The 27,645-nt window shown below is 41.1% G+C and overlaps 3 protein-coding genes and 1 non-coding gene across 4 annotated transcripts; 2 read left to right on the forward strand and 2 right to left on the reverse strand.

The window, feature by feature from the left end:
* Window positions 1–159: 159 nt before the first annotated feature.
* On the reverse strand, window positions 160–13,795 carry lpcat3 (lysophosphatidylcholine acyltransferase 3). Its single transcript, XM_086218203.1, has 13 exons — window positions 13,368–13,795; window positions 10,435–10,542; window positions 8,779–8,885; window positions 8,288–8,381; window positions 8,016–8,053; window positions 6,019–6,188; window positions 5,763–5,871; window positions 5,563–5,649; window positions 5,137–5,300; window positions 3,414–3,561; window positions 2,683–2,838; window positions 1,765–1,908; window positions 160–1,674 (listed from the first exon to the last, which is right to left on the reverse strand). Exons 1-12 carry the CDS (start codon window positions 13,450–13,452, stop codon window positions 1,789–1,791), a joined length of 1,386 nt encoding a protein of 461 aa, XP_086074329.1. The 5' UTR covers window positions 13,453–13,795; the 3' UTR covers window positions 160–1,674; window positions 1,765–1,788.
* A 1,940-nt stretch (window positions 13,796–15,735) lies between these two features.
* Window positions 15,736–15,792, reverse strand: LOC147253154 (U7 small nuclear RNA). The gene has a single exon (XR_015118626.1). It is a non-coding gene; the product is annotated as a U7 small nuclear RNA (small nuclear RNA).
* Window positions 15,793–16,972: 1,180 nt separating this feature from the next.
* On the forward strand, window positions 16,973–21,858 carry tpi1b (triosephosphate isomerase 1b). The gene is made up of 7 exons (XM_086217147.1): window positions 16,973–17,172; window positions 19,144–19,267; window positions 19,380–19,464; window positions 20,198–20,330; window positions 20,429–20,514; window positions 20,605–20,692; window positions 21,169–21,858. The coding sequence occupies exons 1-7, from the start codon at window positions 17,064–17,066 to the stop codon at window positions 21,285–21,287; spliced, it is 744 nt and encodes a 247-aa protein (XP_086073273.1). The 5' UTR covers window positions 16,973–17,063; the 3' UTR covers window positions 21,288–21,858.
* Window positions 21,859–23,498: 1,640 nt separating this feature from the next.
* Window positions 23,499–25,431, forward strand: LOC147253156 (uncharacterized). Its single transcript, XM_086217148.1, has 2 exons — window positions 23,499–23,767; window positions 23,862–25,431. Exons 1-2 carry the CDS (start codon window positions 23,548–23,550, stop codon window positions 24,452–24,454), a joined length of 813 nt encoding a protein of 270 aa, XP_086073274.1. The 5' UTR covers window positions 23,499–23,547; the 3' UTR covers window positions 24,455–25,431.
* The last annotated feature ends 2,214 nt before the right edge of the window (window positions 25,432–27,645 follow it).

The following is a 27,645-nucleotide window of genomic DNA, read 5'->3' on the forward strand; positions in this document are numbered from 1 at the left end:
AATTCATTTCCTCGCCGGCTCTGGGCCTGGCATGACAAGGAACACGCTTGTCCCCGCAATTTTTTTTTTCTAAAAAAAACCAAACATTTCATCACAGGTCAAGCTTCCTAATAGCAGACTGCAAAATGACGTCATAAGTCTTTTTTTAAATAGAAAGATTGAAGCAAAAATACACCTTGCTTTTGAAATGCAGCACTTTAATGAACATTATAAAATTTTATTTAAAATCACATTCCCGCTCCATCATAACTTTTGTACATTTGGTAGGAATAAGGCAAAAATCTCAATCAAAAAGCAGTTCACATCAATTAGTGATCAGCATGTCATGTAAAAAAAAGGAAAAAAAGTTTACTAAAATCTGGGCCGTTGCTACAGTGAAGTTAGTCTTCTCCATGTGTCAGCAGCACCACAGCCAGTCTTCCTCCAGCAAACCAGCTCCTCCAAAATGAAATAAAATTAAAAACAAGAGACCTTCCTCTAGTGCAACAGCAAGCGCCCATTTCACCTTTTTCTAAATAACCACCTGCTGTCACAAACACAAGAACAGGTCACAGTTGACACACAAAATGTATTGTAGGTTTTCCTCATTTTCTTGTTTGCTTCTTTTGCTTCCAGTTTCCTTGCTCAAATAAATGCCCCCTCTTCAGCTCAGACAAACAGGATGAATCGGGAGAATAGTGACTGCATATCTGGGCAGTGTGCAAGGTGAGGGGATATAAACATGGTTCACTTTCACTTCTGTGCACTTCAGAGTTGATGGCTGGGCCCGTACCGAGGCCGACAGAAAGAGGAAGAGGATAAACAGAATGATAAGAAAAACTGAAACGATCAAGGACAAGGAAAGGCAGAGAACGCAAATTCATTCATGAAATCTTATCCAAAAACTACAAAATGTTTTTTTTTTTCATAAAAGCTGTTAAAACTCTATAAAATCAAGTTGTTTTCATCACAAATTAAAACCAAAACATGTCAACTGTATAAACATTCATTAATACAAGGCCATTTTGAGTCGGGTGTTAGTGTACAGTGTGTGATTTACAGTGCTTTTATAACCACTGGCAGCCGTTTTCAAGAGACAATCCCCCTGATTATTGTTCTTACCTGTCAGAGCAGCAGTTTCTCTTTTGCAGAAAGGAGTATGCATGTTGTGTTATTACATCAAAAAGTGCCACGAAATGCTCAAACTGTGCTTCAGCCTTCTGTAAAGGTATTCTGCTGCTAAATGTGGGTTCTATGTGTGCGAGACAGAGAAATGAATCAAAGAAAAAAAAAAAACACCAAACATAATCAGAGCTGATGACAGGCTCTGAACCCGTGACTGTTGAGTGCAATTCTATGTCGACAGCATGTACGTCTCTCAAGTTCGACAGGTCCCACGTCTTTCAAAAAATGAAAATATAAATAAAACAGGAAATCGCCCCTGACTGGCTCACAATTACTCCATGTGGCACAATGGTCATTTCCTGTAAACATTACTCCAAATGTTTATAAAACACCCTTACCATTTAAAACACAAAAATATATAGATTTATTTGTACATGGACATTTTATATATACATATATATATACATACATATATATATGTGTGTATATAACTAAAGGCCTTAAAATATTTTCCATTCTGTTCCTGGAGAGTCACAGTTCCCTTCAGTGGATATTTAGCCTAAGAAAGACCTACAAAGAAACAGAGAGACACTTTAATGTTAAAAAAACAACCGAAAATTAGAAAATTATAGTGGAAACATGTGGTCTGCAGCCGCTTACCATGCCAATTATTAGTACCGAGCTTTAATCCTGCTTTTGCTGGCTCCGTTCTTTCCTAGGCACCAGTGCCTTGCGGAGGTATGGCATGATTAAAAAGGCTACGAGAAAGAATATGTGACCGCAGAAATAGATGGATGAGTAAACCTGGAAAACAAAGAGAAAAAAAAACAGCCTAAATAAACCACATAAATGATGTAATTATCTTTTGACCGAGAGATCTTTATTTCCTTGGACCCTCTCAGACCTCTTCGCCCCCACGTGTTCACCAGTTGCCTTCAGAGACACTCCCACCTGTACCAGCAATCTGCTCTTTCCTACCTGACAATCCCTCTTTTACTGGCTGAGCACCCTCTAAGCGTATAAAAGTCCAGAAACGCTGGCATTAGTTTTGACGATAGCGTTGTCACCATTTTGGATGGAAATGGTACAAAACAAGTCTACAGAGAGATAAGATGACCCAGAAGGCAGTGTGGAGTCCAATATGACATTATGAAATCTGGGTTTGTTTGTTTTTTTACTTTCTTTAACAAAAAGTAGAGCTCATCACCCTCATGATGTAACCTAACCCAGTCATAATGACTAGATTAAAGAAAAAAAGAGAAATATTGAAAAATATCAGTAATGTTATCAGCATATATGTATCGAATCAGAATTGATCAAATGATTGAGCATGGGTTGCAGGTACAGTCTTTGTTACTTTGAAAAAATGAGCGGAAAAAAAACACGTTACAAGCATAGCAAATCCCGTCCCTGGATTATATTCTACAATTTCACTGGGAGGAAACAAAACACCCTCCTTCCCTTCTGACTTATACTTGAACTCTGATACACGACATTGATGATCTAAGTAAGAAGAAATAGATTTATTCTTGAACCGTTCCAACTTTACCCGGTGGTGTCTCTGGAGCTCTGAGTTACCTTGAGCCATTTGTCATAGCTGAAGAGGCAGAATGGCACCAGGGAGTAGCCCATGAAGAGCCAGTGGATGAACTGCTGGACTACATAGACGAGGGGGTAGAAGACGCCGCTGGCGAGCTTCGTCAGCATGGGACTGTCCTTCACTAGTGCCTGGGCCTGTCTCACACACACACACACACACCTTTGATTACTATAATGAATTTGGTTGATGACAAATTCATGTCTCAGAAACATCTACGTGAACATCAAAAACCAGAATTAAAAACTCCCAGTAACACACATTCACAACCCACTAACCCAGTCAAAATCTTCCACGATATATTTATGACAAAATACAAACAAATGTAAATTGAGATGAATTAATATAAACTTCTGGGTGTTGTTGTAGTATATTCATCAATAGAAGTACTCGTGAACCATATTGCCATGACTTTTCAAAAAAAATTCTCCATGCCTGGAAATTGCCATTTCTGAATTTCATGTCCTTGTAAACCCGGAAAAGTGCATTTGAGCAATGTTGTCAAGCAATTAAATAACCAGAAACCGTCTCGTTAAAAATATCAAAACCTGCTTTAAATGAGGCGGAAAAGCACAAAGCTCATGTTTGTTAACAAAGTACATAGTAAAGCAATCACAACCGAAATAAATAAATACCCATATGGTTTGTGCTTCTTGCATGTAATTATCAGCTCATTACCCATTTTCATGTTTTGCCTCCATCTGGAGCGTACCTGTCTCTCTACAGTGATAATGAAGAACTCCATGGAGAAGCAGATGAGGTACCCAGAGTGAAGACCATGCCATATTGTCAAAAACAACAGCGTGGTCACATGGGACAGGGTCTTATTACCCAAGAATTTCAACCGCTTAAACACATGCCTAAAAAAACAAAAGGGTAGAACAAAAAACATAAAAATTAAGACTAGAATTTTGCATCACTGCTGACAAATCTGGATGAAAGCATTCACAAACGCAACCTCACATACCTGCAGGCAGATTTAGAATTGCAAATGAGTTAATATCTAACAGTTCAATGAGTTTAAATCATCGACCAAAGTTATTCAGCGCTTCAGCGGACTACAGTGTTGTAATGCCTTAAACCTGTGTAGGCACACATCTCATGTTCTGAATATTCAATCCACTTTATAGTTTTCATTCTGCTCATTTTTGATAAGATGCTGTGGCAGCTGTAGAGGGCAGGGTCAGACAAATAAGTACATGCACCACCTACTGATGTAAAAACCTTGCTCGTGGCCTTTCAGGCATCTTCAAATCAAGTACTTGCCGAATAATGAAAGAGTATTTGCGATCCCCACAGATCAACATTTACAGAACTGGATGGAGGAGCAGGTGGGAATTGAACTTTTTACTCAAGCTCTCTTTTCATTCCCCACTCCGCAACCTCTGTCACTTTGTGTGTATAAGTGCAATAGTGAGAAGAAAAAAAACAACCCCAAAAAAAAAAAAAACACTTTTCTGAAATGTGTGCCATCATCTCTACTTGTAAAATTCACTCCTCTCTAGGACAGCCATTTGCAACAAGTACAATAATTTTGCCTTTAGAGCTGTACAGACAAGCACTTGTATGGAGTATGGAGGTAGAGCAAGGAGGGATCCTGCTCCTCTTGCGTGCATTTTCAGGATTCTGAACCTTGCAGGATCTATAGTACCTGGTATGGTAGTTAACTTTATGTGATACTTCACTCAAAAAGTGCCTTTTGTATTTCAGGTACTCAAATACCTTGAGCTCACAAACGTGCTTGAAGCTAACGGTGCCTCATTGCCACAAAAACAAACAAACTTTAACCCCTCCTGTTTGGCACTGCTGTGAAGGAGTGTTTGTGGTGTACAAACAGGAGTCCATGTGCTTGAGTGTTTGTAAACCGGCCTTTTTAGACAGTTGCTGCTGCTGCTGTTTGTATTTGGTGGCTATGGGGCACCATCAGCATCAAGTTAAATATACGTGGCTGGCTCTTTCTGCATTCTCAGGTCACAAGGAAGTTGTGTCAGAATGTCATTGTGAACTCAAGACATCTATTTGTGAATACTTGAAAGGAAAAATACACATTATGGGTGAAGTACCGCTAAGCAATGTATTGCTTCTTCATATGCAAAGTATTGTATACAGCGTTAGTTGCCGTATGTTGTATGAATAAACTATCTCATTACCTCACGAGAGCTGCTCGTGAACCCCTCATACCAAACAAGAAATCTTAATTCATATGGTTTCAATTTGACATTATCATGCATAAAGCTCCAGCTGGATAACTCTTTGAACCCTCCCTGACTGCGATGTTTCTCTTGATGTTGAAACAAACTGTGAAGAAAGTTTATGCATGCGATAGGGTTACGATTCTTTCTGAAGCAATGCCACGTGTGTATATTTCACCAAACTGCCTCCATATTCATATCGTCTAAATGAATATTTTGATTTTTCTCAGGCTCAACACTGACCTGGCAGCCCAAGCGTTGGTGTTGATGTTAAAAGAAGCAATGGTTCCTCCAAAGAGGGGTGTGGTTTCAAAGAGCCACACCTTCATATTTGCACAGGCATCCCACTGGTGTTTACCATCAACTACACCGTTGTAGCCGAGCCCGGCTAATATACATACACCCTCCTGTAACACAGAAAGCATGAGAACACAAGCACCAGAAAAATGGGGACTGTGATAAGAATTTTGAGCTGATTATGATGTGGTGGTAAAAAAAAATTTAAAAAAAAATCCGAAGGTACAAAGGTATGCAGGCAGTGCTCAGCTACGCAGAGGACTGAATGCACTTCAGTAAACAAGAGATGTAATTTCAGAAGCAAATCAGGTGGTTAGCTAGTCTGAATCGAGGACTTGTGTATTCATATTTGCAAATCGATGAGAGACTTACCGCTATAACCCAACAGCTGACATATTTATACAAAATGACTTTAGCCCAAAGCAGAATAAACACACAGCGATACCAGAACGGCTGCGCCTGTTGAGAGGACATAATTAGACTTTTTTAGACTCTGAATCTTTGACTTGTCTTATATTGAAATGTTTATGAATGTGCACAGGGATTAAATCTGTTCATATGATTGTTCTCACATCGTACTCATCCGTTAAGTAGTAGCTATCTGGGTAATAGGGACTAAAGATTGCAAATATCACGAGGCAGAGAAAACCCAGAGCAAATCTCTTCATAGCGGGAACAACACTGGAGGAGAAAAACAAAATAGAAAAGATGACTGGAGAAGATAAAATATATTGTTATCTACAGGGATGTGTGACAGGAGGCTTATTTTTCTGCTGAAATCTTAGATAATTCTTCCTGTTCAATGCTGCCAGTGTGTCGCTCTTTCACCTGTTTGGAGGCTTTCCAGGGCAGTCGGTGAGCTCCCCTGCTACCAGCCTCTGGTAGCTGCGAAGTGTAAACTGGGGTCCCACCAGGAATCCTCCATAGAAGTAAGAAAAGCCGAACACCTCAAGCAGAGAGGGCACCGACGACAGGGCTGCAGTCGGCTGTTGTGAACTCTGCATGGAAAGGATGAGGAGGGTTGAAGAATATAAGAGGAACCGCATATTAGACAGGATATAAAGTAAAATTTGACCACACTCTAGACAGACCACTCACTCAAGATGGCTGGACAAAGACACTCAGTAACGAGCATTTAAATGCATGCTGGATTATTTCATTCAGTACTTCACAACAGAATGAGAAGCTAACAGCTGTCATGGATGTGCTAGCTGCACTGCAATCAAAACCAAACAGTCGAGCAGATTTTAAGAAGGAAAAGTAAATATACAAATTTATTGTGAGAACATTCATGGAACTCCAGATAAAAGGAAGTCGGGAATACAACAATGAAGGACAATCACCTTAAAAGAGCAATTAGCAATAAAAATGAAGATGACCGAAGAAATTTTACTTGACTTTTAACACTATGGTAACTATCTCTGACTAACTCCTCCAGACCTTCAGAAGCATTCTGTCAGTGAGGGTAAGGCTAGTTTCAGATAGTGACATCACCACAGTGTATGACTGTAAGTGTGACATGTGTTGTGAAGTGTTCGCCAACCACCATCAAACAGCTAACATGAGGAAGATGATTCTCAATCCCCGTCACGGACCCTTTCCTCTCTTCAATCTTAAAACCAAAATGAAAACATTTCTGCTTCAGTGTGATGATGAAACATAATTAACTCCACCAATGAGGTTGTGTATTGTATGTTGGTTTGACTGGACTAAAATAACTTGCCGATTTTCATGAAACTTAGAGGAGTGGAGCACGTGCCACGGGAGAACTCATCACCTTTGAGGGCAGAACTACTTTTTCATGCGGGTTTCATATTATTATTTTATAGAAAAATAAAAATTTAAAAATTTACATTGATAAATTCTATTAATGTGAAGGAAATAAAGGTTATTTCGATGAATGCAATTCTAGTTTTTATCCACTCTTTAAATAGATTTGTCAAAAACACTCACACTGTTTCTGGTTAAAGATTCTCAACTGAAAGTCCATAAAATTTACAGTTTCACACAACATAACGATGATGCTGTGATACACTGTTTCACAATCCAAGACAACGTTATCTTTACCCACCAGCCCTATGCTACGCTCCTGCTGACGTTTCCTTGCCCTTTGTCTGCTTGTGTTTTCCCTCAAGTTCTAAATCACTCGACTTTTTCCCTGCAGCCTTGGATAGGGAAAAAAGACACAGGCAAAACAAAAATAGATGGTGTCTGAGCTGAATTAGACCTATAAAGAAGAAAATGCAGACAAGAGTTGGACTGGGGTCTCAATGCTGGAGGGCTTTTGTGTAGACCCAGGGTGGAAAAAAAATTAAATGTGAACCCTTGATCTTATCCTCCCAGCATCTCAAATGTAAAGATTTGCTGCTTTTCCAGAGAACTAAATACATATTTCTACAGCTGGAGCAATAAAACTATGATTCTGAACTTCATAAGCCTGAATTTTAGGACACTGTAATGAGCACTTCTCACAAATAGTTGATAGCAATCAGTCCTGAAAACGGTACTGAGTTGTGGTTTGTGATGTGTTCAGGACCACCTTCGTTTACACAACGCTATCCAGTTTCAACATTTACACTGATGCACTGGTGACAGGAAACTGGTGAGATTAAATTACTTCATTACACCAGTTTCTTGTTGTGCATTTGCTGTGGCTAATGTGTACAAATATGCTTTCTGTTGAAAACCCATCAACCATTCTATTACACACTACAGAATTAAAGATTAACAACAAGAAACGAAGAGCAGAACACCCAGGACGGACAACATCAGTAAACTGACCAGTGATCAAGCAGACAAAAGCAAGAAGATATCAGACAACTCACTGGTTCTTTCCTGCCGTCATAGTAATCAAATGACAAACCTGAAATCAGAAAAATGCAAATGGTGTCAGAAACTATGTTAGGACAACTAAGGTTATCATGATGTTAGAAATGAACACGTCAAAGCTTGCGCAGGCCCAGCAGTTAATGAGTATGTTAATCATTCACTACAGTTAACAAGATATCAACTAAAGTACAATGGATGCATATCTGGTTTAGAAAAACAATTGGATTTCTCTAGCAGAGCAGTACTGGGGGAGTTTAAGAACACTTACCAACAAGTTTGAGAGTGAGGACACAGTGAGGCATTGTCCATTTAATGTCATATTCCTCTGTTGCTGTGCAGTAATACCCTGCCAGCAGGTATACCTACAGGACAATGAAGAAGAGAGTAACTGAATAACAAAGGACCCAGTAGCTGGTAAACCTCACACAGGGCACATTTCCTTACTTCATAACAATACTCATGAGTTTGCAAAAAATTCTCCAATATTGCAACGAGAAAGATGTGACTTCATCATGAGATTTTTCTTTGTTTTGGTTGTATATGTACTGTAAATACATGGAACAAACAATGTAGGCATTAACAAGGCAGTAAAGGGACAGAAGCGAATGCAGATATAGGAATACAGATGAACTGGTGAGCAGGACTTGAGCCACTGCAGCAAGGGTGAGTGGACAAAAGGGAGCTACGACAATAAAGTAAGCACGCATCCAAGCAGGATAAACGGAGACGACTGAGCAAAGAAACACAGGGACGCCTCACCATTTGAAAGCTTAAACTGCTCAGGACAGTTGTTACCGTCCTTCCCATGAGCCTCAGCATCAGGAATTGGACTAAGATGCATATTGCAGAGTGATAGATCTGAGGGCCTGAGAGAGAAACAGAGAGAGGGGGATGGGAAAGATGGTGAGTGTGCAGTCGAGTGTGACCTGTAGGAATGAACATGACAACAGCATTTTTCTTCAACAGTTCAATGTTGGCAGAGATGGAGGAAGGGGGCAGTGTGGCAAACCTACGACATACATCCCAAATCGGGAAATGAGCTTTCAATGCGGGCGAGGAGGAAAAGTATTCCACGAGGAGAAAGAATAAGCAACAGACCTGCTGTAACATCCAAGAGCAGCCACAACAGAATAAAGAAAGAGAAGGAGACCCATGTTAGCATTCACATCAATGACCATCTAGAGATTTACACGAATGCTGCGGGAGGGAACAGTAAAAGCTTATTGTTAATGTGAATATTTGTTGGTTTTCTCAGTCTTATATATAAGGCTAAATGAATGCTATGGGTTTTTAAAAGGTGGTTTCACAAAAACAATGTAAACACATTTTTTCATACTTTCTCATCTTTAAAGGAGTAATCTATTAATGGGGAAAAGTATATAATAAAACAATTAGCTGTAGCCCCATTCTACTATTCCTATTCTTCACTTTATACAAAAGGGAAATACAAGGCAACAGGCGTGACAATGGCAGCGATGGTGAAACCTGCTAGAGAGCAAAAGAAGACAGCACTTCCTTCCTCGTCACTCTGAAGATAATTCAGCTACAGCTGATGACTCGCAAATAAAAGACTTTCCTACATTTTCAACTGGCCACCCAAAAGGCATTAATTCTAAATGAGGCAATCTGTTTTGTGGATGTGGAATAAAGGCATTGGGGAAATAGCTGTTGGTGGGTTTTTTAGAAGTGGTGATTTTCATAGAAATTAATTCAACTTTTCACAATATAATGACAGAAATACTTTTTGTTCAGAGATGAAAAATTCAACCAAATGCAGTCTAAGGGGAAGGTCTTTAAATGACTGCATTTGCTGAAACTTCTATCATCCCTGCTTTAAATGCAACTAACACACAAATGCCACCCCACACAGGCGCACCCATTACATCCATATCTTTGAGGCCAAGACAAGTTTTCTTGACTGGGAGAAATCTGACGTACCCTGCAAGTGTTGCCAAACATAAGCTCCAATGCAAAAAAGTAACATGTCGCTAAAATTCTACGTGTTCATTTTAAAAGGCATTAGTTATTCCTATAAAGTACCTTCTAAAATGTTTCATAAACCTTTAATGAGACTAAATATGGTGGACACACGATGGCTTGCTTACAGCTCCAGGCTAAACGTTGGATTTAAGACCCGACTCGTGATTTACTAGACAGATTTGAGATTGACTTGTGAGTTGAAACGCAATGACTTTGTCCACCGCTGAGCTTCGCTTCATGTGCTGAGGTGAAGTTGGTGCTGACCTACAACATAAACAGTGTACGACCTTCAAATATAAACAAACAAAGATCTGATACACATAAGCAGCTCCGGGAAAATTAATGTACCAATGATAATCAAAGGGACAGGGACAGAACAATATTATACATATGTATGAGGCCAGTGTTATTTAATCCCCTCAATCTTCTGCTCACCAAAGTTAAATGCTGCTAACGCCAGTCCAGAGAACGTGTGGAACAAGTGAACAACTGTGGCAGGCTGGTAGAAGAAGAAATGCCGGTACACCAGTGCAAAGGGATACCCTGCAGGAGACAGAGACAGGAAACAATATCAGTGCAGCTACAGGACCTAAATGGAACACTGCTGACACAGTCTGATATTAGCAACACTAACCTTGTGGTCAAAACATGTGGTACACACACTCTTCATTACACACTGTATGCATGTGAGTTGCTGCAAATGTGGCATGTCAAGGGGAGAGATAACTGCTCCACAGTAAACAGGACAGCGGAGAGGCCACCAGTGAACAGTCTTTCTATGAGGGGGTCAATTTAGCTTCAATCATAAAAACTAGACAAACCATGATACGATAATATGTCTACACTGACACCGAAATATTCCATTACACAGTGATTTTTCCAAATTGTGTTAATTTGGAAGGAAAAGGTGAGTCGATATTGGGGTTGAGGGCCCCAAAAGCACACACTTTTCAAATCAGAATCTTGGTTGCTCAGAGGACCAGCAAATCAATAATTCTTGAATATGACAGCAGGCCTCTTATCACATATCCTCTGCTGCAAGATAGGGCTGCTCCATTACAGCAAAAATCAAGATTACTTTGGTCAGATATCGATATCATATTTGAAACAAATATAAAACAAAAAAATCTTCGTCTTCTCCTGTTTTTTTTTAATTTTATGGTTATATTCATTACCCTGTCTGTCCTTATTATGTTATTTGTATCTTGTCTGTCCCAACTATGTAAACTGTGTGCTGCTACCTTGGCCAGGTCTCACTTGCAAAAGAGATGCCTTATCGCAATGCGATTTTATCCCTGGTTAAATCAAGGTTAAATTAAAATCTAACAAATTAAAAGCCACATGTGAAACACGTTGTTCCTTCTGCCTGTTTGTGATGTTTTTTCCACCAAGATCAATTACAGAGGAACTTATTCAGCCTTTTCTAAAATCATCTAATACTTCCTGCCATTATCTGCATCAAGAATCGAGGCTGACAGCACTGTGCATTTGACACAATTACTTGCAGGCTTGGAAACATCATGTTCCTTGTCAGCTTTCTTGAAACCAACAGCTTAATTGTTTTTATCTTTCTAGTTGACTAAAGCCTCTCTGTCATTTCGTCAGAAAAAGTCAAGGATCATTATGAAGCGGAACGCACCATAATAATTGCCTTATCTTAATTATCTTGTTTTCATTATCACTGGAAGCTGAAATTGTCACTAAAAGGAAAAAATGAATAACTGTGCAGGCTTACTACAAGACAGACACATTTCTTGTGAGCTCTAAACGCAGACACAATTGAGAGTTTCATCCTCTATTAATAAGAGATTCTTCTCGTTTGTTTGGACTGGTTATGGGGTTGTTGTTGTTTTTTTAAAAACAGTGAAAAACTCATAGAAAGATCAAATAAAATAACAGGGAATCAGGAAATTGAATTGTGAACAAAGACTGTTAAGAGTTCTTGGACACAGCTCAACACATCAATGTCCCAGAGTGTTGAACTGCATGACGTGCCACACTCCTATGATGAACATACATGCCCTTCAGTTCCCTTGGACACAATTCAACATCCACCATCAAGATGTTATACATGCTCAATAAAACTCAAACCCATATTGATCCAATTAATGAGTCACTAAGATTTTAAATAAAACCTACATATATTGCCGCTGTTTTCCTTTTCACTCCTGTATCACTTGTTGCTCTTTGATGAAATGACTACGTTTATATTTTGGAAATAAACTGAGGTGAGGCGAGCAACCAATATTTTGGTATTCTTCCTTTTTCTTTTTCTGTTTTTCTTATGGAATTACCATAACAGTTTTCTTTGCACAGTAAAGGTTGTAGATACAAAACCACTGGCTATTTTAGGCTCCAATGTTACACTGTAGGGCATTTAAATAAATGACCAATATATTATGCAAGACACATGAGGCAACACTTGGACAAAGAGCAAGAATAAGCTGGCGAAAACATTTCAGGAACTGTTCAGCCACAAACAGTCAGGTGGCGATGCAGAGGCAATATCATTGTTAGTGGAGCTCAAAGAAACAACCTAGACGTGTCCATGTGTCAGAGCAAAGTTCAGAGGGGACACCGCGGATGACGCCCCCCCCCCCCCCCCCCCCCCACACACACACACTTTTGACATTCAAGCCCAACCGTGGCACGACATGTAACAACCTTCAGCAACAAAGCAACTGAAGCTCAAGAAGACATTAGTAGAAAACAGCTGAACACTTCCCTCCAGTCACTCAGCTGCTTTGAAAATGGAAGGTACATATTTTGGCAGCCTCTCATTGTCCTCTCTGTCAAAGCTCTCCTCCCTGAAAGCTCTGGGGCTATTATTTCCACCAAAATAAACGCCCCATACTGTTAGGGGTGAGGGGGCAGATTCTGATAATCACCGTCCGAGTGACCAGCTCACATCGACCTCTCCAGGCTAACTGTATTAGCCCAGGCTCTGACAGGAGGGACATTCCGACGGCTGACATGACTTGACACAACAGCCACCGACGAAACCGAGCTAAAGGTTTAAAGTTAGCCGGTGATGTGCAGGAAACATAAACAACTAAACCTCTCATGACTGGGTGGTGTTTACTGAAATTTTTTTTTTTTTTTAAATAAATGAGTACGCTGGTTATGGTAGGGATACGGTTTGCTTGTGTTCGTTCAATTAGTACACAGCTGGTGAAACAGTGACAGAGAAGTACAGCCGGTATGTGTCCATGCCACATAATAAGTTTAACGTTACCTGGCGTCACGTTAACGGTCAGAAGTGCAGTTGTAACAGTTACGATAGCTGCTCAGAAATCAAACCAGTCGCCAAAATAGATGCAGATTCTACCAGTCCTCCTAACAAACCACCAACCAAACTCAAAACTCACCGATTAAAATAGACAGAAGGAGTCGAACTGCTGGCTCCGGAGAACCGAGGGACTCCGACAGCTTCTCCAACAAGGGAGCCGCCATCTTTCTTGTGGGCGGAAACGTCTCTTCTAGACGGTTGGTTCAGTGAACTGTACTGACTCACGGCAGACGTCCGTACACACACAAACGTAACACACACATGCACACACACACACCGCTTTTAGAAGTCCATTGCAGTTCCGCCCTCCCTTGTAGTACAAGTTTGACTGATTTACTCTCCTCCAACCCCGCCTCGCCTGCATGTAATTTCTACTAGATTGGATCCACAGGAACGAAGCACATTAATATTCATGAATAAACTGCTCTCTGATTGGTCGGTGAGTGTCCTGACCCAATCAGGGAGCTCTTTATTCATGAATATTGCCTAATAGCCGCTCCCATCAATGTAGTCTTGCACCTACATTGGCCGTAAAGGAACTTGCTTCTCCGTCTTTCCTCCTCTCCGCACTAAGGCGTTTCATCACAAGTTCCACAACAGGTTGGACTTGTAGGCTAACGGTTAGAAACACGCCCAGAATTAAAAAAAAAAATAAAAAATACCAGACGGTAACCAAGAGAGCCCGGCAGCCTCCTGCGTGACACCGACGTGGCTGAGCAGGTCAAGTTTGCCCTCGTGTGGCGACACGCAATAACTAATGTTAAACTTTTCCCTCTTGATCGGCCAAACATCTCCAAGTAAATAGCTGGCGCTTACTATGTCGTTAAAAATGTCCGTTGTCTTTTTTTTAACCACTACCTTTGCCTCTTTATAAATATCTTTAATCCACTCGTGTTAAAGTGACATGTTGCTCAGATGCTGACCCTGCCCTTCCAAAACATGATGTTTCTTCTTGGTCTATTGACCTCTTGATTTAGGTTGTTTGGGGTTTGTTTGTTTTTTTTTGGGGGGGGGGGGGGGGGTGCAGCATGATCCGTTTTCTATGTTGCATTATTGTGCTTTTGGTTGCGCCAGGGTGCTCAGTGTTCATGATGTCATTCAATTCCAAACTTACAACAACAGCTAAGGTAATACAGAGTGTGGGTTCAATTGTACTGCATAAATCCAAAAAGAAGGTGACAGAGTCTCAACTGGTGATGTGCTGTCATGGCAAACTGTGGCAGTTGAAAGGCCCTGCTCTGAGAGAAGGGCAGTACTGACAATCCTGCTAAAGGAATATAAAATAGAACCTCAGTCTAACCTGGGAATCAACCGGTTTGTGTGATGGACAAACTTTAAATCACCGCTTCAATTTGAATGTAAAATCCCAAATCAACCACAGCTGATTACATCCAACACAAATAACAGTATTACTCATGTTTGAGTGTCAACATTGTTGTAGGACTGGATGCTGTAGTTGTGACTCCGATCACAAGTCTTACTTGTGTTAGTTTGTAATTACATCAATTCTGACTATACTATAATACTCTATTCAACTGTTGTTATTAACAGAACATTCAGACATATTTAGTGTTGACAAATATCAATTTGCAGCTGCTTAAACATGATGATGGAGTCTTGTTCCCCAAACACTTTTCATTTAAACCAAAAACTTCTTCACAATGTCGTTCCCTTACTCCTCGTGGTCTTTAGTGAACTGCAATAATCTGGAGGTTTGCTTTCTTTCCTGTAACTCTACCATATTTTTCAGTTTTTGATTTTCTTCTGATTTATTTTAGCCCCTGCATGATTGTCCATTAGGCTCCCTGATGTTACCCTGAAGTCCCAGTGAACTCTTAAACACATTGTGCTATTGGAGTGATTTTATTTATTTATTTTGAAAACCTCTAACACTTCATTCTCTAAGCAGATGAAAACATGATGACATAAACAACACAACAATTTCACTTTTGTGAAAACAAGCAGTGAGTTAAAGTGTCTTTTGCTCCTTTTTCATCATAAAGTGGCCAAATTCTTTGACTTTCAGTCAGGTGTTGGGTGTCTAAAGCATTGGAGCAATCAAACATGGAAGCATTCTTGTTTTCAGGGGGCCAGTTTACACATAGTTCACCAATAACCGCCAAAACAACTTGATGACAATAATGAACATGTAATCCCAAAGACTGCATTTTCTCCTGGTGATGTGCTGTCATGATTTACAGACGACTTCCATTTCCATTGCAGGGCGGATGATTATTATTGCTCACATCCTGAGGAGAGTGTCTTCAGGACAATCCTTGGAAGCTTAATCAAAAACGAGGTCTCACTCCAACTGTCGGAGTCACTCAGCAAGAGAGAAGGACACCGTGTTTACCATCGCCAATCGGCATAATACTTTTGTGGTTTCTATATCGTCTCCCGTAAAATACTGCTTTCATAGTTGTATAATTTCATTTTCACAAAGTAAGGTGGGCTTCTCTTTAAGAGAAACCTGCTAGACAAATATCTAAAGAGCAATTTATCCTACTGGAAAACTGGTATCTGAGGTGTACTTATCACTTTAGTTCTACTGTTTTTTGTCACGGTGATATTTTTGACACATTTTTCCATAGGCAACAGCAGGGATGAAAATAACAACAGCAAAGCATCCAGACATATCTAGTCTTGACAAATATCATTTTCTCGCTGTTGTATGTAAAATGTTGTATGTAATGTAATTTATCCGCAGTGCATGTTGGGTATGCAAAATGGTCGGGTTGTTGTCCAATCATGGGGTTTCCATACTGTAGAAGCTGAAAGTGGGCGGGCACATGGGTATCTCAGCCAATCAAACAGTGATACGTCATAGCAGCTTTGCCACCTTTATCAGAGTGACAAGAAGTAAATGAAAGTAGTTTTCCTTGCAATAACTGGATATTCCTATTTGATTCTGCTGATAAGGTCAGCCTCCAAGTTCACGATGAAGCAAAACTTTTGCCATCCATCACCAAGCCTTTTGCCTTACAAAGCTGAATTAACAACACTTACAAGTGTTCTTGTTAGGAAAGTGTATATTTGTTACTTTAAAATGTTAAATATATATTCAAAAGTGACCCTATATCAGATGTACCCGCGTAGAGGAAGGGCATCAGTCGCATGAGTGGTTTGTTCAATGTTTCCGTTCACACACGGGCAGAAAAGTAAAAGGTCAATTTAAAAGTGAAAATGACCAATTCCTTCCTCCCTCAATGAAAAACAAATCCAGCTATACGAACAGTCAATATCTGGATACAAAAGAGGACCCCAACTTCACCAAAGGGCCAGTTTCTCTGCGTCTGTGGATTTGCCGTTAATATCTTAGATTCCGAAGGGATGATAGACCCGTATATAAACCCAGACTTAAATTGAAAACAGAGTCAGTTTCCCCTTCAGCGAGTGAAAGTGAAACCTTCAAACATCTCATCTTCACGCTTTAGTTCCAACACCCAGCTGGGGAGACCGACTTTATGTAGTGCTCTTGTTTACTCTTCGGCTTTTTGTTTTAATGCTCTTGATACGCGAGGTGGGAGAAAGTTTTACACGAAGCACTTGAATGCATCATGACATTTTGATCTTCCCCTTCCTCAAATAGCAGAGACGCGATCGTGGGCGGACCGCCATGAGCCAATGATGCCGATGGAGGGGAGGGGTCAACATTTCCATCTTTATAAATTCGTCGCGCTGCTCTCTCACATCCGCTTTTTCCCCTGGACAAGGTGCACCCGGTGGAACGTCGGAACCGTTTACATTTCAAACCCTCCACGCTAAAACCGCAAAGATGAGCAGGAAATTCTTCGTTGGAGGAAACTGGAAGATGAACGGCGATAAGAAGAGCCTGGGGGAGCTCATTCAGACCATGAACGGGGCCAAGGTGGACCCCAATGTCGGTATGCGTTTTTTACCCATTTTAAACATTCCAAGCACAGACTGTGTGACATTAATGAATGAATGTGCGACATTAACATCGCTTGTCTGCGCCCGTTTTCTTCAACGCCGAGTCGTAGTGTGTCTGTCACTCATCCAATCAATGAAATATCACCAACCAACAACCCTTTCATTCTCTGTCCTCGTAAAGGAGCACTTAAAATAGCCCCCGGGGTGGGGGTCAAGCTAGCAGAGGTGATTTTACTTCTGGTCTTAGAATCCAGATGATGGGGTTTTGTTCCATGGTGGCGGTGGGTGTGCGCTTGCAGCGGCACGTAGACCAGAAGCAGCTCAGTCTGCTGAGAGTGTGGGGTGCGTTCAAGTGACATTGGGCCTTTATGATGTCTATTTCATCTGCAGACGAATAAGGAGGGCCTTTGTTCTTTTGCTTCACTCTGACGGAGTCTGGGGAGGTTGTTTGTAGTCGAGCGGGACCCCTCACATTTAATCTGACAATATGTTACCGCTGTATTGTTTTGTTTCTTTATTATTGGTGTCCTCCCTCTCTTTTCCAACGTGATATGAAAGCAGCAGGAGACATCTGACCTGTTGTAGTCTGCTTCCTGCAGGCTGTGAAACACGCAGCACGCGGGTTTGAGAAGGACGCGTGTGTTTGCGTGCGTGTGTGTGTTAATTTATAGTACAAACAGGAAGACGCTGAATGTGTCTGTGCGTGTTGCTTCTGCCATCACTGCTTCGCTCCTCCCGCAAATTACGCAACTGCAACGCTGGGAAAGTGTGCCAGCCAGCGAGGCCCGACCAGCCTTGGACGTTGCTCTATTAATGAATACGCCCCCTTACACCGCCAGTCTGAAGACCGATCAGGCTTTTCCCATAGTTCTCTCTGGGGAGCTTTAAAGTCAAAGTTCAGCTCTTTGGTCCCCTCGACTTGTTTTTTTCCGGACATGTCAGATAGTTTAACTCCTTAATCGCTCCCTTTGACCTCCGCAGAATGCAACCATGTCTGCGACCTTTTGGAGGCTGAACTCAGACCTTTTATGCAGGGTGGCCAAGGAAAATGACCTTTACTGCACCACTAATAACGAGGGTGTTTAATATAGACTCCCATAACCCCAAGATACAGTTACAACGTGAATGTCAGTGTCTTAACTTTACTGTACTCTGCCTGACCCGTGCAGACTGCACTGTGGTAAGATCCTGGTGTTTGCTCATGAAGAAATGTTTGCCTCCCAGCGCAAGCATTGTAAACAGAGCAGCAGATACCTGTCACATCGTGAAACGTGAATATCACAATACAAACTGACAATTGTAGAATAGATAGGTGTAGAAATCTGGTGCCGTAAGTGATGTGATAAACCTGTACAGACCTGCTCCACGGGGGTTCCAAGTTTGGCATCAGGACCAGATTTAGACTGAGAGTCACATGATGATTTTCAGAAGTTTAGAAATTACTTTTGAATGGTTTCTTAAAAGGAAAGAGTTCCATAACTACTAGGACAGGACTGGAAACTTCCATTCTAGTGTTGTGTTGACCCTTTAAACGTCAGGAGTGAAAACAGGGCCTGATGGCTCGCTTCACTCCATGTGGTGCAGGGCGTCAACCTGCATATGAAGGCTTGTTGCTGGAAGCGGTTCTGGCTGGTGGTCTGGTTTAGTACAGATTCTTTAACAGAAGTGTCTCTCTTCACACTTCACACTCAACATGCATGCTGATCTTAATAGAAATACATAAAATAAAACTGGATATGCTACAGTGTCTTTTTTTTTTTTTTGCACCTCCAGAAACTGCATGTCTGTCTGTCAAATCAGTTTCCCCTCAAAAACTCTTCCACATCTTTGAGTTTGAGGAATCTGGAGGAAAAAAGTGGCGTTTAGTCAGCATCTATGAATCTACGTGTTCCTGAACTCCTGGACTAGATTTGTTGTAAGAGTTCTTGATCTAAATGTGTGTTTTTCTTCTTGTGTGCTGACAGAGGTTGTGTGTGGTGCTCCTTCAATCTACCTGGACTTTGCCAGATCCAAGCTGGACGCCAAGTTTGGCGTTGCTGCTCAGAACTGCTACAAAGTCGCCAAGGGTGCCTTCACAGGGGAGATCAGGTAGGTTCCAGCTCGTAAACCCCAACAGATGAAACCCTAAAAAAAAAAGCATTTAAACGATTGTCTGCAAAACCAGATTATTTAATGATAATTCTGAATGTTCTGTCCTCAGCCCTGCGATGATCAAGGACTGCGGTGTGCACTGGGTGATTCTGGGACACTCTGAGAGGCGCCATGTCTTTGGAGAGAGCGATGAGGTGATTCGGCATTATGATTAAAGTTGCATGGTTGCCATCGCCAGGATGATAGGAGCTACGACTGTTTTAAAAATCCCATAAATATTGGCTATTAACCCGGAGCAGAGAGGGCAGAAACTTCTGTTACTGACAGGCTTTTCTTTCTAATTCCTTCTGTTTGATCCGTTTGCCCCCCCCCCCTTCTTTTTTTTGATCCACTGTTCCAGAAGAGCTGAGCGTGAGCAGATGCTGGCACTCAGAGCAGAGACTGGAATGTGAGAGTAGTGGAAAGAAGCACTGGCACTCACAGCACATTTCTCCCTCTCTCCTGTTGTCAGTCCCCTTTCTTTTGGCCCAGCTTGTAATTGGGGTCAGCTGTTGTTTTCTTTCACCTCGGCCACAGTGAGAGAAAATACAGTAGGATGAAAAATTCTCTCTTTCCCCACGGCACAAAAATGCAACCAGTTATGGTGACGGCATTCATTTGAGTATAATCCAGATTTAAAGGGTGGTTGACTGTAATGTTCCTGGTTGTGCTGGTATGTATTTGTGGATGTGTTGTTTTTTTTTATAGCGTGCTGGTGTTTGCATGTATTACCTGCCCAGTAACTGCTGATGGGAATGAGCTGTTAGCTAAATCCTGCATGAATAATCTCCTCTCTTGTTTAGCAAATTTGTAAAGGTTGTGTTCTGTGTACACATAGAGACCGGATGTTTACGCGTGTTTTTGTTTGTTTTTGTTTTTTTCAATCAGCTCATTGGTCAGAAGACAGCCCACGCCCTGGAGAATGGTCTTGGTGTGATTGCCTGCATTGGAGAGAAGTTGGATGAGAGAGAGGGAGGAATCACAGAGAAGGTCGTCTTTGCCCAGACCAAGGTCATCGCAGGTACTCCTGACAGCCCCAGTCTGATTGGCGGCATGTTAAGTGTTCTGTAATTTGTAAAGACCTTGCGAAATTCAAATCTTAACACGTCTCTTTCACAGACAACGTAAAGGACTGGAGCAAGGTCGTGCTGGCTTATGAGCCTGTGTGGGCCATCGGCACCGGAAAGACTGCCTCCCCGCAGCAGGTAAGTACCACAAACAACTACACTTCTCACTTGTGGTCACTGCTGCCTCTCACCAGAACCCACCATAATGTGTCCTGGTTAATATTGCAGGCTCAGGAGGTTCATGACAAGCTGAGGCAATGGCTGAAGACCAACGTGTCTGAGGCTGTAGCTAACTCTGTGAGAATCATCTATGGAGGTCAGTTGAGTTCATTATCCCATAAACTGAAAACTTTATTGATTTGTTCTTGTAATTAGGGCAGCACCAATTAATCTACTGATCAACACTGGCAGACATTGACTGATATTAGTGGCTGTGAGCTCTTTTTTTTTTTATGTGCAGGCAAAGTTGGTTGGTTTAATTTGCAAAGGGTGAAATTACATGGTTTGTCCAGTAGAGTGTCCACTGTTCTACAATGCTGCACTGATGTCATTTTGGACAAATAATCTATTGTTTGACATAATTAAGCATTTGAGCCATGTTTAGGGAATCATTGCAAAAATGTGTTTTGTATTCTTTACGTCAGTATCATGTATGTAATTTAAGACTTGCACATAAAGAATATCAGCTGATTCGTAGGTTAGGCTTCATCTTCGTCAGCTTCAAAAATCCCACACGGGTCAGGCTCAAGTTTTGGTTTCCCACATTCATCTTTATTACCATCCTCCTCTCAGGTTCTGTGACCGGCGCCACCTGTAAAGAGCTCGCCTCCCAGAAGGACGTTGATGGTTTCCTTGTGGGCGGAGCCTCTCTCAAGCCAGAATTCATTGAAATCATCAACGCCAAGGTCTAAAAAAACCTGTACAGCCGCAGTGAGACCATGTCCAGAAAAGAGGCCAGCTCCATTCAGATGATCCATCAACCATAAACTCGCAGCACTTAGTCCCCGCCCCTTTTTATTCAAAGTATTAATGTAATTATGTCATTCGCTCCTTTTCCTTTATGTCCCCTGGTATATTTTGTCATGAAGATAAGGGACAGGTTGACACATGCACTGTACTGCACTGAAAAGTCCACTGAGATAGTTTGTGTGCATACTAACTTCCACAGCAAGTGCTCAAGCTGTAAAGACTACTACACCTTGAGGTGGACAGGCAGTCCACGCCTTTACTTGAAAAGTTTACGAACTTTTGTCTAAACGGTGTCACAGCTCTTGTCAATCAGATGTATTTGTCTTTTTAATATCAGTGTCTCATGTGTGATTATGATGTTCTGTGGCTTTTTCCTCCCTGTAGATGTGCATGATCCACACTCTTATTGGCTGCTTTGCCAAAAGGGGCGTGTCCATTACTCATATTGTGTCATGGCCGACAGGTGTGAGGGTGGGGCCTGTAGGAAACATCATAATAAAACAGTTAAGGGACTCTTTTGCTGTCGTGTTCTGCTTTTGTCTTACTTGCATCTTTAAGGCGACCAAGAGACTCCGTTCTTCTAATTCCTACATTTTAAACTGAAGAATCCACTCATGTATATAATAAGAGGTCATAAGTCACTCTGCAGACTGCTGGGGGTTTGTATTGCGGTGATATCCTCAGAATGGCTGAGTGAGTGTTGTATTACTAAAGTGACCTTAACACAATGTTATGCAGAGGAGCGTTCAACTGCTCTGCTGAACTCAAACGTCCACAGGAGGTGGATGAAATAACTAAGCCTTGCAGAATAAAATGTAGTCTGACATTTAAAAAAATGTTTTGAAATGGATTTTGTCACATAAAAATTTACATCAATTAAATTTGGCAAGTGACTGCAGTGGTCAGCACTGTCACCTCACATTAAGAAGATTCCAGGTTCCAGGGTCTTTCTGTGTGGAGTCTCCATGTTCTCCCTGTTCCTGTGTGGGTTCTCTCTGGTACTTCAGCTTCCTCCCACAGTCCAAAGACATCAAGAGGGGACGAGGCTGATTGATACTCTAAATTGACTGTAGGTGTGACTGTGAGTGTGAATGGTTGTCTGTCTCTATGTGTTGGCCCTGTGATGGACTGGTGACCTGTCCAGGGTGAACCCGCCTCTCGCCCATAGACGCTGGGATAGGCTCCAGCCCCCCCACGACCCCTAACAGGAATAAGTGGAAGACAGTTGATGGCTGGATGGAAATTTGGCAATGATAAATGTCAAAAACAAGGAGTTCCATGTACAGCAAAATGTACAATGTATACATACCTATGAATACAAGTCATTAAATTTTTATAAGGCGGAATACACCTGAAAGCTTGGTCCTTCCTTAGTATTAAATCTCAAAATGTGCCTCGCAAGTCAAAGCAGTCTTGTATCATTTAATAGTAATTTCACTCTAATCATGTATGGTAAGTACGATAGGAAGTAAACTCTCATCCATTCATCCCATCCATCCATTTCTTCAGCTTATCCTGTTAAGGGTCAGAGGTCAGGGGGCTGGAGCCTATGGGGGCTGGAGCCTATCCCATCAGATTTCAGGTGAGAGGCAGGGTTCACCCTGGACAGGTCAACAGTCCATCTCAGGACCAACGCATAGAGACAGACAACCATTCACACTCACACCTACGGTCAATTTAGAGTATCAATCAGCCTCGTCCCCGCTTGATGTCTTTGGACTGTGGGAGGAAGCTGGAGTACCAGAGAGAACCCACACAGGAACAGGGAGAACATGGAGACTCACACAGAAAGAGCCGGGACTCGAACCTGGAACCTTCTTGATGTGAGGCGACAGTGCTAACCACTGCACTACTATGCTGCCTTAGTAAAATTTAAAAAAAAAAATTAAATTAATTTAATAGAGATACATAAAGTCAATTTTGTTCAAATATTATATCAATTTTGTGATTTTTTTAATTATGTATTTTTAAAAATACTTTGATAAATGTGACCTTTAAAGTGCTCTTTTTTCATGTCCCAAGTTGCCAAACATTGTTTAATATATTGCACTGCGGCGTTTTTTCCACCAGTAGCTTACAGCGAACCTGTGGCCTCCGGGCCAGCAGGGGGCGGCAGAATCTCACTCTGAACACGTTGCGTTGCATTGTCTCATTTCCGTGTTTACAAGCGAAGCGTGACGTTTAGGGATTCGTAAGAATCAAATGAATACGTCTTCGTACGTAACTGAGAGCTGTTCATTTTTAGCATTAGTGTCCAGAATGCAGTCACTAAAAGCTTTTCTGAACGAGAGACTGGCGGCAGCAGCGGAGGAGATATTCGGGGCCGTTGAGAAGACAATAGCCGAGTACCAAGAGGAGATCTTCCGCATAAAAGATTTAGAAATCAGTCGCCTGCGGATGCAGCTGAAGCTTCTCAAGTCAGGTTGGTCTGAGTGAAATCCGACTATTGCCTAACACCTTGGATTCTCTGTTGCATAATTACACGATGGTATGTGTGTATTGTTTGTTTTCCCCAGATGGAGCTCAGCTGCAGCAGCAAACCCACCCTTCTCCTCCCCCTCCTCCTCAGACAGGAGCTGAGGTGGAGGCTCCTGAGTCCCAGCCGGGTGCGGAGGACGAGGGCAGCAGCACTGAGCGTCCAGAACCCTCACAGGTCAAGAGAGAGCAAACGAAGGGTCACATAGACTTCTGGATGGGCCATGATGATACAGAGCAGCTGGAAGATCTGGAGTCAGACATAAAAGACTTCATGTCATCCCCCCCCAGTCTGAAAGGCAGTCTTCACGAGCCCATTTTACCCTTTCACCTCTACCACCACAACATGGAGGAGAGCAAAGAGAAATCCTACAGCTGCTCTGTTTGTGAGAAGAGGTTCAACAACTGTTCCCACCTGGCAGCTCACATCAGGACACACACGGGGGAACGGCCGTACAGATGTGAAATATGCAGGAAGAGTTTTATCACAACGAGCGCTCTCAACAGACACAAGACCATCCACACCGAGGGCAAACACTTCATCTGCAACTATTGCGGCAAATCCTTTAAGTGGATGGAGTCTCTTGGGAGGCACATCAGAATTGTGCATAAAAAGGATAATGTGAGTGAGTGACGGATAATGACGAGGTTTTCATGTCCAGGACCCCCTCAATGGGACGTAAGACTCCCATTTGTGATTCTGGTTAATAGGGACAAATAGTTTGGTCAAAGCGGCGTTCAGGTACCGTGTAGTGTACAGTACATCAGACCCGCATCTCCAGAAACGCTGATTTGACTCAAAACATTTTAAATAATTAGACTCATGAACGACATTTTATTGATTTATATATATATATATTTTCCCCAATATGTCAACATTTTGTTCAGTCTAATTTTTTTAAGTTTGTAATTTCTAGTTTTTTTTTAAATGAACAAAATCAGTTTTTTTTTGTTGCTAATTTGTTACATTAGTTACATGGAAATTAAAAAAAATAAATAAAAAGAAGATTAAACAATAGGGACATTATCATTTATGGAAATGACCAGAAAAAAAATGTAGCTACCTCCTAATTTTTCTGAGAAATTACGATGTTAATCGAAAAGACTCGCGCAAAGAAGTATCATAACTGTGCATGTTTTGTATGTTTAGTCAGGAATCATGTTCATATGTGTGGACCTCATCGAGCCTTAGGTATGTGTTTGCAATAAATGATCTCCAAAATATTGCAGATTTAAAAAAAAAAAAAACAACCTGGCTGGATTCACATATAATAAAAAAAAAAATCAATATTCCTAATACTTGGTTTGTCTTTGTCTCCGTTTCCTGCCTCTCCTGAGGCAGAAGATGTTGCAGTTTTGTCCAGTAGGTGGCAGCAGCGGTGTTTCATTCATAAATTCACATCAATCCTCAGACTCCGGCATTCTCATTCTGAGTTTTTCTGCTGACAATAATCTGGGCGAGTAGTCCTCGAACACTCAAAAGAGAAAAAAAGAAAGAAAATCACCACATGAATCTTGTTTACTTAAACTGTTGCTGTAAAATTAGTAGCAGCAACTAAACGGACATAAATGGCAGATATCAACAAATAAAAACGTACATTTTATAAGCAAATATTGAGCTGATTAAGAGGTATTTTTATTTGATCACCTTGTGAGAGACATTTTATGTTCATATCAGCAGGTAAAACTTGTTTGTATTAGATTTAGCAAGTGGATTTTTCAAATATCCCGATTATCTTCTCATGTTAATTTATAAAAATTAGTGCACCATGAACAAAGATCATAATCATTTCATTTATCAAAGGGACCTGAAGTAACAACTGCAGTCGCTTTGGTTTTTCACTCGTCTTCGGATTCATTTTCTTTTGCATGTTTTAACACAATAATTTAAGGCCATCGCTTGTCTCAAACTATTTTAGTACAACCAGATTGAAAGTCAACACGTATTTCTATTTTTGAGTGTAAAAGGAGCAATTGTTTAAATCAACTGTCGACTATGTCAAGTGTCTATTTATAGAAGTTTATGGCAACCGTTTGGGAAAACCCTGATTTCTTGGACATGACAAAGCGAGGTCCAACGTGGAGGGGAAAACCTCTACAGCCACTTTACAACTTTTACAAGAGTGTAATTACGATATATAGTTTATAGATTATATATAAATGCATTTATCCCATGCTGGATGGGTGGGTTTCCCCCTGCTTCCATTAATGTTTGCTGACATCTTAAAGCAATTATTTATATTCAGGAGAGAAATTGGGATTTGTAATGAAGGGAGTGTGTACACATACATATGCAGCAGCAGCATCACTGATAAAACTAGACTTTTTTTTTAGCTATAAATAATATATACAGGCTTATACTAATATGTTTATTAAATTAAAATCTTTAATCTGAGTGTAAGGTGTGGAGCCAAACACAGATTTCTTCATCAGTATTTGCTCCGCTCATGTGTTTGCTCGTTTGTTTGATTAACAGCCCCTGATAATGATTCCAGTAAGTGTGCAGCAACGACTCCTCATTCACGTCTCATAATGTTGTAGAAGATCTTGTTGAACTGAATTATTAGTTCAGGACACACTCATTCATTGGGAGAGAGATTTACTGAGAGCTCTCATGTACTTGCAGGTGCTCCGTGCAGTAAACCACTTGAGACAAGTGTGTAGAGTAGACGGCTTCAGTGATGAGAAATGTCTTTTTGAACTTGAAAGTTTGGATTAATTTAAAGGTGGGGCATGGATCATCTCAGTTTCTGAAGCTGGGGTGAAATTTGGTTGAGATGAGAATACCTGTAGTACACTGGTAACCTCTTAAAAGAAAATAATATTTATTTGCTTCCTCTGCAAAGCCAGACAAGAGGAGACATACGCCTCACTCCTCTGTGTGCAGCAGGGAGCTGAGACTCTCAAATACCTCCTAACTGCTAGCTAGCATAGCACAATGAATGGTAGTTAATGGTAAGTGTTAGCATACCTCTGTCTGTGAAAATGGTGTGATGTCCAAAATGTTATTTACCTGCATTAATACGGCCAAGGTTATTATAAAATAACAATTTTAAATTAGATATACTATTATTTTTTAATCCGATACATGACCAGAACTACTTTTCTCAATGGCGGACTGATTTGTTGTAGCACCTCATTGTATGCCGGGGACTACTTCTGAATGAACCAAGAGCCTGAATCTAATCTCTGATGACTTTTGATGGAGGTATGCTAACATTTCCCATACACTACCATTCATTGCGCTAAGCTAATCAGTAGGCAACTGGTCTCTGCTGGTCTGAGCTCCATACTGCATGCAGACAGGAGAGAAGACTTGTCTGGCTTTTATCTGACACAGGCCAGGGTGGCAAATAAGCATGTTTTCCATAAAGCTAGTGTGTTCCCTTGAGCATCCTCTTGGTGGAGGTGATCCTCTTGGATAATTTTACAACCCCATCTGCACCTTCTCTGTTGTTTGATGTTTCAGAAAAGGAAAAAGGTTTAACTCTGAATCTCTAAAAGAGCAATGTGTTTCCTATTACTTCCCTGCCCAAAGGGGGTTCTACCCTTCAATAGGCTTTAGATCAGTGGTTTACTTCATCCTTTTGTTTGGCACACTTCCTCTAAACTTTTAACATTTCCTAGCATTTTCTGGTTTTCATTTTGGCAACCATGTCTGATACATTTCATCATCATTGTTCGTTAGAGTTCATGAATCTAAACTTGATGGTTTTATGGATTTAAAATTAAACATGGATCCATTGTGTTGCATCAACCCTGTTTGTAATACCAAGCTTTTTTAAACACTGACCCTCTTTTCTTTTTTCTTTTTTTTTTAAGAAA

This window comes from Aulostomus chinensis, chromosome 11, assembly GCF_037954235.1.
Source record: "Aulostomus chinensis isolate RoL2024-O1b breed Wild chromosome 11, RoL_Achi_v1.0, whole genome shotgun sequence".
Classification (NCBI taxonomy): domain Eukaryota; kingdom Metazoa; phylum Chordata; class Actinopteri; order Syngnathiformes; family Aulostomidae; genus Aulostomus; species Aulostomus chinensis.

Excerpts from the sequence above, each read along its gene's own strand:
- tpi1b (XM_086217147.1), top strand. The coding sequence starts at position 17,064 with ATGAGCAGGAAATTCTTCGTTGGAGGAAACTGGAAGATGAACGGCGAT. Across the intron at positions 17,173-19,143 it reads CAAGGTGGACCCCAATGTCG|AGGTTGTGTGTGGTGCTCCT; the intron begins GTATGCGTTTTT and ends GTGTGCTGACAG. Across the intron at positions 20,693-21,168 it reads TGTGAGAATCATCTATGGAG|GTTCTGTGACCGGCGCCACC; the intron begins GTCAGTTGAGTT and ends TCCTCCTCTCAG.
- LOC147253156 (XM_086217148.1), top strand. The coding sequence starts at position 23,548 with ATGAATACGTCTTCGTACGTAACTGAGAGCTGTTCATTTTTAGCATTA. Across the intron at positions 23,768-23,861 it reads GCTGAAGCTTCTCAAGTCAG|ATGGAGCTCAGCTGCAGCAG; the intron begins GTTGGTCTGAGT and ends TGTTTTCCCCAG.
- lpcat3 (XM_086218203.1), bottom strand. The coding sequence starts at position 13,452 with ATGGCGGCTCCCTTGTTGGAGAAGCTGTCGGAGTCCCTCGGTTCTCCG. Across the intron at positions 10,543-13,367 it reads CCTTCTGTCTATTTTAATCG|GGTATCCCTTTGCACTGGTG; the intron begins GTGAGTTTTGAG and ends TGTCTCCTGCAG. Across the intron at positions 5,650-5,762 it reads ACTTAACGGATGAGTACGAT|GCGCAGCCGTTCTGGTATCG; the intron begins GTGAGAACAATC and ends TCCTCTCAACAG.